The following is a 14,424-nucleotide window of genomic DNA, read 5'->3' as shown; positions in this document are numbered from 1 at the left end:
TAAGCCCACGAATTTTGAGGCTGGTATTAAAGGAAACTGGTTTGCACATGGCTGTATCTCAGTCTGAACATCTTGCAGGTCTTGCTTAATTTCTTGCATACATACAACAAAAAGTGGTGGGCCTGGTGTCCACTGGCAAGGCTGCTGCTGACCGAGCGTTCGCCGCTGCTTTCTTGGCTCTTCTGGTGGGAAAGAATGTAAAGAATGTGGCTGCCAAGCTTCCAGTCGCTGGTCCTCAGTCACACCTCCTTACCCCCATCACCAGTGCTGGCCAGAGAATGACTCTGATATGGCAAATCGTGCTAGGTACCTGGACTTCTTTCCTCCCAGAATCTAGAGGATTAGAATGTAGAGCCAGTGACTACATACCTGATTCATGACTGGCTGGCACCTAACTTCCCATAGCGAAGTGTCTTAAGTTCCTATACTGGTGTTTGTATTTGCAAACTGTCTTGCCATTTACTTCACAACTGAAGTTACACGTTTCCTGAAAGTTGAACAATAGCTGTTGTGAAATAGCTGTAAACTAAGATTTTATAAAATTGACAAGATAAGGTTAACTTTAGGACCTGTTAGCAGTGAGAGGGAGAGGTCATGATACCATAGATACTAATCAGTAGTTCTAGCTCCACACACTCAGGTGTGATGAAACTTATGCACTTGATGCTTAATTTGAAGAAAGCAGCCTTAATGCAATTTGATGTTTGTGGAATAAAGTCGTTCATAATATATATATATATTTTTTTTTTTCATTTTATTTATTTATTTTTTTACGATCCTTTGTATTTCTGTGGCATCAGTTGTTACTTCACCTCTTTCATTTCTGATTTTGTTTGTTTGGATCCTCTCTTTGTTTCTTGATGAGTCTGGCTAGAAGTTCATCAATCTTATTTATTCTTTTGAAGAACCAGCTCTTGGTTTTATTGATTTTTTTTTTTTTTGGATTTTGTTTGTTTGTTTTTGTCTCTATTTCATTTATATACACTCTGATTTTTGTTATTTCTTTCCTTCACCTTCTGTAGAAGGCCTTTTCTTCTTGTACTCTTTCTAATTTTTTAAGTTATAGTGTTAGATAACTTATTACAATTTTTTTTTTTTTGCTTCTTGATGTAGGCCTGTAGTGCAGTGAACTTCCCTCTCGGGACTACTTCCAATGTGCCCCATAGATTTGGGATTGTTGTGTTTTTATTTTCATTTGTTTCCAGGATGTTTTTTATTTCTTCTTTGATCTCTTTGGTAACCCATTCATTGTTTAATAGCATACTATTAGCCTCCATATGTTTGATTGTTTTTTAGCATTTTTATTGTATTGATTTCTAATTTTATGCCATTGTGGTCTGAGAAGAAGCTTGATATGATTGCAGTCTTGAATTTATAGAATCTTATCTTGTGTCCTAACATGTGGTCTGTCTTTGAAAATGTCGCATGTGCACTTGAGAAGAATGTATATTCTGTAGCTTTGGCGTGGAATGTTCTGAAGATGTCAATTAGTTCCATCTGTTCTAGAATGTCATTTAGGATTGCTGTTCTTATTGATTATTGTCTAGAAGATTCATCCAGTAATGTCAGTGGGGTATTAAAGTCCCCTACTATGATTGTATTGCTGCTGATCTCTCCCTTGATATCCTCCAGAAGGTTTTTTATATATATTTGGATGCTCCTGTATTGGGTACATGTGTGTTTACCAGAGTTACAGCCTCTTGTTTAATCGATCCTTTTAATATTATGAAGGGGCCTTCCTTATTTCTTTTTAGGGCTTTCACTTTGAGGTCTATTTTGTCAGATATAAGTATAGCTTTTTTTTTTCCACTTCCATTTGCCTGAAATTTTTTTCCCCATACTTTCACTTTCAGTCTGTGTGAGTCCTTTGTTCTAAGGTGGTTCTCTTGTAGACAGCATATATATGGGTTATGATTTTGTATCCATTCAGCTACCTATGTCTTTTGATTGGAGCATTTAATCCATTTACATTTAAAGTTATTATTGATAGGTACTTCTTTGTCACCATCTATATTCTTTATGCCTGTGTTCCTTCTTCCCTTTCTATTTCTTCTTTTTACAACAGTCCCTTTAGCATTTCTTGCACTGCTGGTTTGGTGGCAATAAACTCCCTTAGCCTTTTTTTTGTCTGCATAGCTCCTGATTCCCCCTTCAATTTCGAATGATAGCCTTGCTGGATAGAGTATTCTTGGATTCAGTCCCTTGCTTTGCATCACTTTGTATTACTTCATGCCATTTCCTTCTGGCCTGATGAGTTTTGTTGAGAAATCAGTTGATAGTCTAATGGGAGATCCCTGGTAGGTAACTTTCTGTCTCTCTCTTGCCGATTTTAAGTTTCTTTCGTCTTTTACTTTTGCCAATTTAATTATGATATGTCTTGGTATAGGTCTTTTTGGATTCATCCTAATTGGGTCTCTCTGTGCTTCCAGGACTTGTGTGACTTTTTCTTCCCCAAGTCTGGGAAGTTTTCTGTCATTATTTCTTCAAACAGGTTTTTTTTTTTTAATCCGTGCTCAGCTTCCTCACCTTCTGGCACCCCTATTATGTGGATGTTATGTCACAAAGCTCCCTTAAACTCTCCTTCTGCTTTTTAATTTTTTTTCCAGTTGCTGCTCTGCTTGGGTGTGTTTTTTTCTCTATCTTGTCTTCTAACTCGCTGATTCAGCCCTCAGCTTCTAGCCTACTGTTGAAACCTTCCATGGTGTTCTTTATTGCAGCTATGTTGTTCTTCATTTTCTCTTGATTCTTACTCCTTATAATTCTCATTGATTTGCTTGTAATTCTCACTCAGATGTTTGAATACCCTTATAATCATTACTCTGAATTCTTTCTCTGACAGATTACTTGCCTCCATTTCATTTATTTCCTTTTCTGGTGATTCCTCCTTTTCTTTCATTTGGGGGTTGTTTCTTTGTCTCCCCAATTTTGCTGTTCCTTTGCATTTGTTTCTATGTATTAAATCAAACTTTGCATTTGTTTCTATGTATTAAATCAAACTGCTATGCCACCCACATTTTTTGGGTTGGTCTTATGTAGTAGATGTTTTGTGGGACTTAGTAGTGCAGACTCTCAGGTCTCCTGGGCTGGGTATTCTCATGCTGTAGAAAGGCCCTCTACTTGGGATATTTGTGTTTTTCTGTTGTAGTTGGGTCTTGAATGTTATTGTCCCATTTGTGGATGGAGTCTCCTCTCAGAGTGTCTGATTATGTGGCTCACTCCCTACCATGTTGTGCCAGCTGTTGTGGAGTTGCTGACTGAATCGCACAAAATACAACTAGACGAGACACAACACAGAAGGAACAGAATAAGAATGTACTCAAGACCTCTATAGCCCCAGCAAAAGTGACCACCAGAGGAAAGAGAATTAGAAAAGAGAAAAGAGAGCAAGAACGATAGAAAACAAAAGAAAGATAAAATATGGGGAGAAAACACAAACAAACTAAAAAGCTCAAACAAAAACCACCCAGAAAAAAAAGGAGATGGGGGCAGGATCTGTAGAAGCAGAGCTTAAATAAGGTGAAAGAATTGAGGAATGGTCGTAGCCTCTTTGCTCACTGGATAGAGCATCAGCCTGCAGACTGAAGGGTCCCAGGTTCGATTCCAGTCAAGGGCACGTACCTTGGTTGCAGGTTTGATCCCTGCAAAGCTCAAAGTCCAGGATGTGGCAGGCTGTATCACCTAGGGCAGAGGTTTTTTGTTTTGTTTTGTTTTGTTTTGTTTTGTTTTGCTTTTTCCATTACCTGCCATCTGAGTGTTGCGAGCAGGTAGCTCCTCCCAAAGAGAATGGCCATTTCTGTTTGGAAGTGTATGAACAGCCCAATGTAGGATTTCTGTCTACTGCTTTTCCAACTCTCTCTGCCCTGCTTTCCAACCCTGCCTGTCCTCGGGCACCTCAATTCTGTGCCTCCCTCCCTGCACCAATACCTCGGTTGTGTAGTTGCAAATGAAAACTCCTGTGCTCTGGGTTTAGAGATTAAAAAAAAAAAAAAGCAATAGAAACTGCAGCTCTCTCCCACACTGGCTCTGGCCTGCTGGGTATACACTCCACTGCTGCCAGTAGTCCTGCTACCTTTCACAGCTGCTTGGATGATACAGGCACTTCGGGTCACACCGCCATGAGTCAGGAAGCACCCCTAGTCAGGTTGCTGCCACTGGTGCATGGAGCCCTGCTTGTGCTCCTGGAGCAATTCTTCCCGTAGCTTAGCTCCCTCCTCTCTGGGCTTCCCTATTTTCTCAATCTTGCCCTTCCTACTGGTCTTAAATGCCTTCTGTTTTTCCTTGTTATAAGTCACCTCCTCGGCTGGACCACAGTTGGAAATTCTCGATGAATATTCTCCAATTTAGTGGTATTTTCAGCCTGGCCCTGGGTTGAGGTACCTGACAGGCCTTCTTATTCGGCTGCCATTTTCTCATCTATCTGGGGATTTAATTGTGGATTCTGATTCTGTAGTCTGGGTGGAGTTTAATATTCTGCAATTCTCTTAAGCTCTCAGGTGATTTTCATGCTGCTGGAATCTGCATCACACTTTGAGTAGCATGATTCTAGGGGGAACATTCCTGTGGCTGAAATACTGGAGTTCAAGTTTAAACCAGAATCGACCTGCCCTTCCTGCTATTCATAGTGGGTAGCCCAACGAACTTTGGAAAACCACACAAATTACACAAGCATTAAGCAAGTGCGCTCACTGCCATTCCTGTCTTATAAAACAATAGGTCCAGTTTCTGACAAATGCTGTAATATGTCCATGGTGACCAGGTTCAAAAGACCTGGAAAATACCAAGTGGTTGAGGGTTATTACTGGCCCTTGGGCAACCTGGGAATGATGATACAGAATCTGATACTTGCTTTTGTTTGCAAGATGGGTGTGTCCCTTGTTCCACGTCCTTCGCTCACTCTCTCCTACCTGTGTCGCCATGCACTGGCCTGCTGGATCCCAGCTGCTGGCAAGCCTGCTAATCATTTTTGTCTGCACTGAGATGGTTGAGGTTGAGGTTAAGTATGTCTGAACCTGTCAGAGTAAAGAAAGTTGCCTCTGGAGTCTGACTGAAACAGGTGTTGGTAGTGGAAATTCAGCAGTCTTCATGGCATGCTTTTGGGTTTTGTAGCACAGACCTTCTTGGATTTGCATTCTGCTTTGAACTGTGCTCTAGTTTAGGGACTTCTAAAGAGAGGGTATTGATAACTTTACACATGGATTTTTCTGATGAAGCTAAAACATTCATCTGACTGAAATGTGGAAAGAGATGATTAGTGCTAAATTTAAAAATTACTTAAGAAGCCACAGACTTATAGGTGGTGTTTAACTCTATTTTTAATTCACAATTTTTGGCAGAAAGGTGACCCCTTATCACATAATGAGGTCAGTGGCCTTGGAAGTTTCATTATCTGTAGTGCCTTGAAGGAAAGGTTCCTGTTGAGTGTTTAAGGATTTGCGAATTGAATGAGCTCCATTGATCACAAGTCTCCTGCCCTGCCTTTTCCCCTTCTAGCTTGTATCCTGTTCCATCAGTGCTTCTCAGCCCTGCTGTGGCACACTGCTCTTTGCAGGGCATTCAAGGGTGAATGGAAACAGCCTGTGGTGTCAAGAGGCAGGGTGAATGGAAATAGTCTGTGGTGTCATGGGCTCTAAGAGACCAGCAGCTCTGACTCCTCTTTCCCAGGCTCACCCTATGGGATTGGGAATCTCTCTATTACAATTGCTATTCTGACTCCTTGGAATTAGATGGATTTCTTCATTACATTACATGTAGAAAATAGTTTAAGTGGAATTGCTTAACAAAAGTATTATAGTATGGCATAAGAAAACAAGAAGTAGAAAAAATATGATATTCAGTTTCACAGAGTTCATGAACCAACAAAACTGCATATGTTGTCAGATTACATACATGTTGGTAAAATAAAGGAAATCAGGACAATTCTGGAAACAAAATTCATGATTAGTGGTTACTTCTGGGGTTGGGGACAGTGAAATTGGATTGGGGAGTCCACGTAGAGAACTTAAACAATAGTGGTAATGTTTCAGTTCTTAAATTGATGTTGGGAGTATAGAGGTTTATTATTAATATGCTTTATAACATATACATATATTTTTTCCTTTGATAGTATCATGCTTTATAACAAAAAGAAATTAACAAGCAAAGAATGTTTAGAAAGAAAATATCTTAACGCAATTCAAAAAATTCTCATTCTTGCCCCTAATTGTTATTTTAAAATTACAAAAATATAACAGTATTAAGAAAAAGTCAGGGGGAGGGAACATCTGTAATACCATTCTTCTTACATAGTAATTAACTTTTTTTTTTCCCCGATATGAATGTTTATGTTCTTAGTTATAATCACGATGTATGTCACTGTATTTGTTTATATTACACGATGGATGGTGATCTTTATAGCCATTAGTTTTAATGGCTGAATAATATTGTCATGAATGGCTAGCATAACAGTGTACTAACCATTCCTCTATGGTGGAATATTTAAGTTATTTCAACTTTTCTGCTGTTACAGAACATCTTCAAGGTTCTTATATTCATTCCACAAATATTTTATCTATGTGTAAGGCATTCTGCTAGCTGCTAGAATTTACAGTGCTGAGCAAAAAGAGCCATACACCCTGTCCTTGGGAATTTAGAATCTAATGACTAACAGTTCTTGATTGTATTTTGCATTTTAACCACATAACTCTTAGACTTACAAGAAAACCAAAAACTTTTGAGCAAATTGTAGATTTACATGTAGTTGTGAGAAACAATATAGAGATCCCATATACCCTTCACCAGGTTCCCCTAGTGGTAACAACATCTTGCATAATTATAACTCCAGAACAGGAATTTGACATTGATACAATCCACCAGCCTTATTCAGATTTACCAGTTTCGCATGTATTCATTGGTATGTGTACACAGGTGCTTCTGTGCACTTTTATCCTGTGTGTAGATTTGTGTGACACCACCACAGTCAGGGTACAGAGCAGGCTCATCACAGGATTCTTCATGCTCCCTGCCATCCTCCGTAACCCCTCGCCACCTTGCATCTGTTCTCTGTCTCTGTAATTTTGTCATTTATGATGATCATGTGTTAAAGGAAATGAGTAAGACTTGAGGCCTCTGTACCTCTTTTCCCACATTCTGGGAATCTTTGTAGAATCCAAAGTGAGCCTCTAGTGAATATGGTGTTTTGGCCTTAATATTTTATTTCTCAAAATATGTTAATTTGTCTATATATCTAAAATCTTCTTTTGTTCTGATAACAAGTGAGCATATATCCTGATGCCATCTTTATTATTCTTTAGAAGTTATAAGGGCAAAACTAGTTTTCTGTTGAGCTGTCTGTCTCTTGAGGAATGAGGACCTGTGAGAACCTCCTCATACAGAGAGGTTGCTCCATAGACATTGGTTGAACAAATGCTCTTCATCCAGAGAGCTGACTCAGGGCATTTGGAAAAGATGGAACACTCAGAGGATGGGTAAGGGACAGTTGGACTTTAAACCTAATGCCCTGGTCTTATTACTTAGCTCCAAGAATTAAATAAATCTCATTATTTAAAAGTTTCTTTCAAAACCAAGAAAAACCAAATAGTGATGCCAGCCAATTAGACCAGCTGTGTGTTTAGAAAGAAAACTGGGTCTCAGGGCAAAGCATTCTGAGGAGGGAAATAACTGTTCAGTGCACCAGCCTCAAACTTCAAAAGAGCAGTATTCTGTCCTAACCAGTTTGGCTCAGTGGATAGAGCGTCGGCCTGTGGACTGAAAGGCCCGAGGTTCTATTCCAGTCAAGGGCATGTACCTTGGTTGTGGGCACATCCCCAATATGTGCAGGAGGCATCTGATCGATGTTTCTCTCTCATTGATGTGTCTAACTCTCCATTCCTCTCCCTTCCTCTCAGTAAAAAAATCAATAAAATACGTTTTAAATAAATAAATAAATAAATAAATAAATAAATAAATAAAATACAATAAAATACAATAAAATAAAATAAAATAACCATCCATGAGAGGGAAACAGTGATCAGCTGCCTCCTGCACACTCCCTACTGGGAATGTGCCCACAACCAAGGTACATGCTCTTGACCGGAATCGAACCTGGGACCCTTCAGTCCGCAGGCTGACCCTCTATCTACTGAGCCAAACCTGTTAGGCTTAATAAATCTTTATTGTTCAGATTATTATACTTGTTCCTCTTTTTTCCCCCATAGCTCCCCTCCACCCAGTTCCCACACCATGCCCTTACCCCCCACCCCAGTGTCCTTGTCCATAGGTGTAAAATTTTTGTCCAATCTCCTCCCGTACCCCCCACACCCCTTCCCCCTGAGAATTGTCAGTCTGCTCCCTTTCTATGCCCCTGATTCTATTATATTCACCAGTTTATTCTGTTCATCAGATTATTTATTCACTTGATTTTTAGATTCACTTGTTGATAAATATGTATTTGTTGTCACTTTGTTGTTCATAATTTTTATCTTTACCTTTTTCTCCTTCTTCCTCTTCTCAAAGAATACCCTTCAGCATTTCATATACTGTATTTTCTGGCGTATAAGACGACCCCCAACTTTTCTAGTTAAAATATAGAGTTTGGGATATACTCGCCATATAAGACTACCCCTCTTCCAACGCACACCAAATAAAAATTAAAAAAACATCAGATTTTATTTCAATATGGTAATTTTAATTCAAATGCTTATGACATGCAGGTACTTAGCAGGAAAACTGTCACTTATAAACATAAGGCTGTTTGTCATCAAACATGTAAACATAAAACAATGCAAGTGGATTAAACTTTTCCTAATTCACTCTAAAGCTGAAAGGAAGGATAAGACAATAAACCCATGGGAGCTGCCATGCTGTTTGTTTTCTAAGCTGTCGACCAAACTGGAACTGATGATGATAGGAGGAAGATAACAAACAATAGAGAGAGAGCAAGTGCCGGGCAAGTCCCTGGCGAGTTAGCAATGCCGCTTCACTGCAGTCCTCAGGAGCAAGATCTGAGAGGCAGAGAAGGAGGTACGGTAATAGGATACAAGGGCAGGCCAGATGGGTGAAAGAGGCGTGTTTTTCTGGGCACAGCTCTATCTCTTTTTTCCATACCCCGGGCGTCCCGGACCCCTGCAGCTTGCTCCGCCCTTCACTTACACCTTCCCGGTGAGGCGCCCCCTCACCTTGTCATTGGGACAGCGTTAAGTCACTTCTTTCCACGAATCCTGGTGAGTGGATTTTCTTCTACCATACTTGTACAGTGCTGCCCTTGCTGCTTTCATATGGTCACCGCATACGGTCGGGGGGAGCTCAAAAACGGCCGCGGCCGCATCCCCGCCGTATGCGGTGAGCTCCCGGCCGCACTCCATTCATTTCAATGGAACCAGACAGAGACCGTATGTGGCACAAAAAGGAGCCGACCGACCGGAGACACTTGCGGTCTCCGTCCAGCTCCATTGAAATGAATGAAGTGCGGCCGTTTTTGAGCTCCCCCCACCGTATGCGGCGACCGCAGATTCTCCAGTCTGGCTCGGAAGTTTCAGCACCCACCCTATAAGACAACACCCGGCGTATAAGACGACCCCCGACTTTTGAGAAGATTTTCCTGGGTTAAAAAGTCATCTTATATGCCGGATAGTACGGTAATACTGGTTTGGTGGTGATGAACTCCTTTAGCTTTTTCTTATCTGTGAAGCTCTTTATCTGACCTTCAATTCTAAATGATAACTTTGCTGGGTAGAGTAATCTTGGTTGTAGGTTCTTGCTGTTCATCACTTTGAATATTTCTTGCCACCCCCTTCTTGCCTGCATAGTTTCTGTTGAGAAATCAGCTGACAGTTGTATGAGTACTCCCTTGTAGGTAACTAACTGTTTTTCTCTTGCTGCTTTTAGTATTCTCTCTTTGTCTTTTGCTCTTGGCATTTTAATTATGATGTGTCTTGGTGTGGTCCTCTTTGGATTCCTCTGGTTTGGGGTTCTATGCGCTTCCTGGACTTGTAAGTCTATTTCTTTCACCAGCTAGGGGAAGTTTTCTGTCATTATTTCTTCAAATAGGTTTTCAATATTTTGCTCTCTCTCTTCTTCTGGCACCCCCATAATTTGGATGTCGGTATGCTTGAAGTTGTCCCAGTGGCTCCTTGCACTATCTTCATATTTTTGGATTCTTTTTTCTTCTTGCTTTTCCGGTTGGGTGTTTTTTGCTTCTTCGTATTTCAAATCTTTGACTTGATTCTTGGGATCCTCTAGTCTGCTGTTGGATCTCTGTATATCATTCTTTATTTCAGTCAGTGTATGCTTAATTTCTAGTTGATCCTTTTTCATATCCTTGAGGGTCTCACTAAATTTCTCGGTGGTTTCTAGAAGATTCTTGAGTAACCTTATAACCGTGGTTTTGAACTCTATATCCAGTATTTTGCTTTCATTAATTTCTTTCATTTGTGACCTGTTTCTTTGTCTCCGCATTTGGCTGCTTTCCTGAGTTGATAGAGTGGCCTTGTGTGCTAGGTGTCCTATAGGGCCCAGTGGCTCAGCCTCCCCAGTTACCTGAGGTGGACACTCTTGGTGCACCCCTTTGTGGGCTGTTTGCACAGTCTTGTTGTAGTTAAGCCTTGATTGCTGTTGCTATCACTGGGAGGAATTGACCTCCAGGCCAATTGGCTGTGAGGACCAGCTGTGTCTACAATGGGAGAACTTCTGTGCAGGAGACACCCTTATGGGGCAGGACTTGCTTCAGTGGGGTTTTGGTGCTCACTGAGTCTGCCCCCTGAGTGTGTCTCTTATGGATGTGAAGAGTTGTAATCTGGATGGTCTCACTCTGACCACTGGGTACACTGGCTCTTGGATCTCCAAGGAGGTGCAAAGTCAGCCACTGCCTGAGGCCACCCAGCAGGAGCTACAGAGAGATGTGCAGATTCCTCCTCTTTGTATGGGGTTTGGAAGTGCCCAGTTGAGGCCCAGCTGTGAAGCAATGCAGGCTGCTGCTGCAGGGCCTTAGGCCTTCTTTTGGAATCTTTGGAGCTCTCTGACCCAGCTGCAGTTTGTTAGGTTTCAGGTTGCAAAAGGATAGGCCATTCATATGCAAAAGCCGCTGGGCACAGCTTGGGTGGCGTTGTAGATTGGGTGGGGCGGGGTCTCAGAATCACCAGGGTGGAGCAAACAGCAGTGGCTGCCAGTCAGCCCTGCCCCGGAGAGGTCCCCAGGTCTCTGTGTCCCCCGGCCCCATGCAGGAACAATGATGCTGTGAGCACCTCTGAGAGAAAGCCGCCCTCGTGTTCCGGCCCGATGCTAGACAGTCCAGTTTCTCCTCATATGAGTCTGGGTCCCCAGAGGCTCCCCCGGAACTGGAGTTCAGAGCAGTCGGGAGCTTGTATCTCCCTCCTGATTGAAAAAACAACAACAGTGCACCCCGTTGCTAGCCCGTTTAGCGCGCCTCCGTACCTCCGCACTTCCGCACCTCCTACCAGTCTGTGCTTTTTTCTTTCTTTCTAGTTTTAGAACTTCCACTCAACCAGCTTTCCTGTGGTTCTGGATAATATTTGTTTTGTCTTTTAGTTGGAGTTTTGATGTGGTTGTGAGAGGCAGCAAGTACAGGTGTTTACCTATGCCGCCATCTTGGTTGTTTCTTCCTCCCCGTTTCTGATGGTGTTTATTGATTCTTCGTTTGCTGGTATCGGTATCCCTGACCCCACCAATTCCAAATCCTGGTGAAGATAATGACTCTCCAGTGCCTGCTGCAGTGTCTGGCTCATAGTAGTTGCTCAGTAAATATTTGTTGAATTAATGAATTAAGTCAGAGAAATGACCACTCCCTAAAATGTTCTTAGGTTTAACACAGAATTAGTACCTGTTTTTAAAGGTCTATGTATATATCAGGTGTACTGGTTAATAATGTGGATTTTTTTTCAATAGATGGAGTTACACATATGTTGATATATATGCGATTTGATATGTATGCTATTTTGTTGTATTGACAGCAAGCTTCAAAACTTCATATGTCAAGTTTTCTGAAAGTGTTAACATTATAGATATTTTTATGCTTAAAAATGTTAAATTTCATGCCAAAAAAGCATTTGCGGAAAGTTTTAATTCATTATTTTGAAGAAAAGTGCTGCTGAAAGTTATTGTATACTTTGGGAAGCTTATGGTGAACATGCTCCATCTCAAAATACTTGTGTACACTGGTTTAAACGCTTTAAAGGTGATGATTTTGATGTGAAAGACAAAGAACCTCCAGGTCAACTGAAAAAGTTTGAAAACCAACAATTACAAGCATTATTGGATGAAGATGCACATCAAACTCAAAAACAACTTGCAGAAAGATTAAACATTGCTCAGCAAACAATTTCCGGTCGTTTATAAGCAGTGGGAAAGATTTTAAAGGAAGGAAAATGGGTGTCACATCAACTGAATGAAAGACAAATTGAAAACCGGAAAGTCATCAGTAAAATGTTGCTTCAATGGCAAGAAAGAAAGTCTTTTTTGCATTGAATTGACTGGCAATAAAAAGTGGATTTATTTTAAGAATCCCAAATGCACAAAATCATCGGTTGATCCAGGTCAACCACCAACATCGACTGCAAGGCCAAATCGCTTTGGAAAGAAGACAATGCTCTGCATTTGGTGGGATCAGGAAGGTGTGATGTATTATGAGCTTCTAAAACCAGGTGAAACAATTAATATGGATCACTACCAACAACAAATAATCAATTTGAACCACGCTTTGATCATGAAACAACCAGAATGGGCCAGAAGACATGGCAAAGTAATTTTGCTTCATGATAATGCACCATCATACACTTCAAAACCAGTTAAAGACACGTTAAAAGATCTTGCCTGGGAAGTATTAACCCACCTACCATATTCACCAGACCTTGCTCCTTCAGATTACCACGTGTTCCGATCGATGGCACACGTACTTTCTGAGCAGCACTTTAAAACGTACGAAGAAGTGGAAAATTGGGTCTCTGAATGGTTTGCCTCAAAACAAGAAAAGTTCTATTGGGACGGTATCCACAAATTACCTGAAATATGGGGACAATGTGTAGCTAGCGATAGACATTACTTTGAATAAAGCACTTTTCATGTTTCTCTTGAAATTATCGTGTGTTTTTTATTACAAAATCTGCATTATTAACTGGTACACCTAGTAGTCCTATAAAGTTATTGAACTGTCCTTGAGTCTGTGACTTTAATTTGTTTTTGTTTTATTTTTCTTTCAGGTGGGGACCAGGGTTTACTGAACATGTTTTTTAGCAGCTGGGCAACAACAGATATCAGGAAACACCTGCCATTTATTTATAACCTAAGCAGCATTTCTATATACTCCTACCTCCCAGCATTTAAAGCGTAAGTGGAAACTGTTTTACTGTTTTTGGGGATGGTGAGGGCAGGGGAGTAGATTTAAGATTTTATGGTGCATTGTCAGTCTAAGGGCAATAACAGATGGGAAACTTTGAGGGAAGTCTTTTTCTTGCAAGAAGCATGGCTGTGATGGGGAGAGGCCTTGATGATATCGATCCCTATGCCTTTCTGCTTAGGATAACCTTCAGGGCATTTAGCTGCCTATTGGGAAAGGGCCCCATCAGTTCCTGGGTTACCTGGACCTCTGATAAACCATCTGTATGTCATGGTCAGGAACAGATTGGCTGCAGACCCAACTTCTGCAGCTAGCTTAGTTTCTGGTTCCTCTTTTGTAAATGAGGGTCTTAACAGCTCCTTCCATGTGGTGCTGGGAGTTAAGCAAGATGCTAACAGCAGTGTGGTGCCATGGCCAAGAGTGGGGGCTGTGGAGCTGCACTCCCTCAGTTCACATCCTGGAAAAGCCACTTCCTGGATGATTGATGGTTACTGAACTTGTGGTTCAGCAGAAGTTAGACTTCTCTGCCTCCATGTCCACAGAGGGTACTGGGAGCAGTATGAGAGGTAATCATGTAAAGTGGGTGGACAGGCCTGACCTGTCTGAGCACTCAGTAAACATTCGACGGTTATTCCTTTCTGTTTGAGAGATGGAATAGTGTAAGTAATAATCTCTGAAGCCAGAAAGGTGGGTGTGTGGCTTACTCTGCCCTTACCTGCTGTCTAGCTTAGGCTCTGTGCCTCAGTTCCCCATATGCAAAACAAGGAGAAAAATACCTACCTCAAAGGGTTGTCATGAGGATGAAGTGAATTCAGTCGTGTAAAGTACTCAGTGGGGGCCGTTGTTTCGCCAATGTGCTTGTTTGGCACTGTCCCTGGTGCTGTTCTAATTCAGCAACCAATGCAGCCAAGTTGCAACACTTGACTCACTGTGAGTGCTTGGGTCCCATCCTTCAGCCTCTGACTCATTGTGTTGAACCAGAAAGATGACTCAGGTTTCCTGAGCAGAGGCCAAGCTGTCAGGTTGATCCTGAAACGTAGCCATGAGCAGCTGAGCTCCCATTGAGCTGGGCTTGGCTCTCCAGTCTGTCGCGCCAGGGC

The 14,424-nt window shown here is 41.4% G+C and overlaps 1 protein-coding gene across 1 annotated transcript in view; it reads left to right on the top strand.

Moving 5' to 3' along the window:
• Positions 1–14,424, top strand: part of GYG1 (glycogenin 1) — a 48,803-nt gene that overhangs the window by 13,747 nt on the left and 20,632 nt on the right. The window contains exon 5 of the mRNA XM_054714113.1: positions 13,188–13,314. Within this exon, the coding sequence (XP_054570088.1) occupies positions 13,188–13,314 (127 nt within the window). The remainder of the gene's footprint in view (positions 1–13,187; positions 13,315–14,424) is intronic.

This window comes from Eptesicus fuscus, chromosome 3, assembly GCF_027574615.1.
Source record: "Eptesicus fuscus isolate TK198812 chromosome 3, DD_ASM_mEF_20220401, whole genome shotgun sequence".
In the NCBI taxonomy this organism is placed as follows: Eukaryota; Metazoa; Chordata; class Mammalia; order Chiroptera; family Vespertilionidae; genus Eptesicus; species Eptesicus fuscus.
This window is presented reverse-complemented; position numbering and strand designations above follow the sequence as displayed.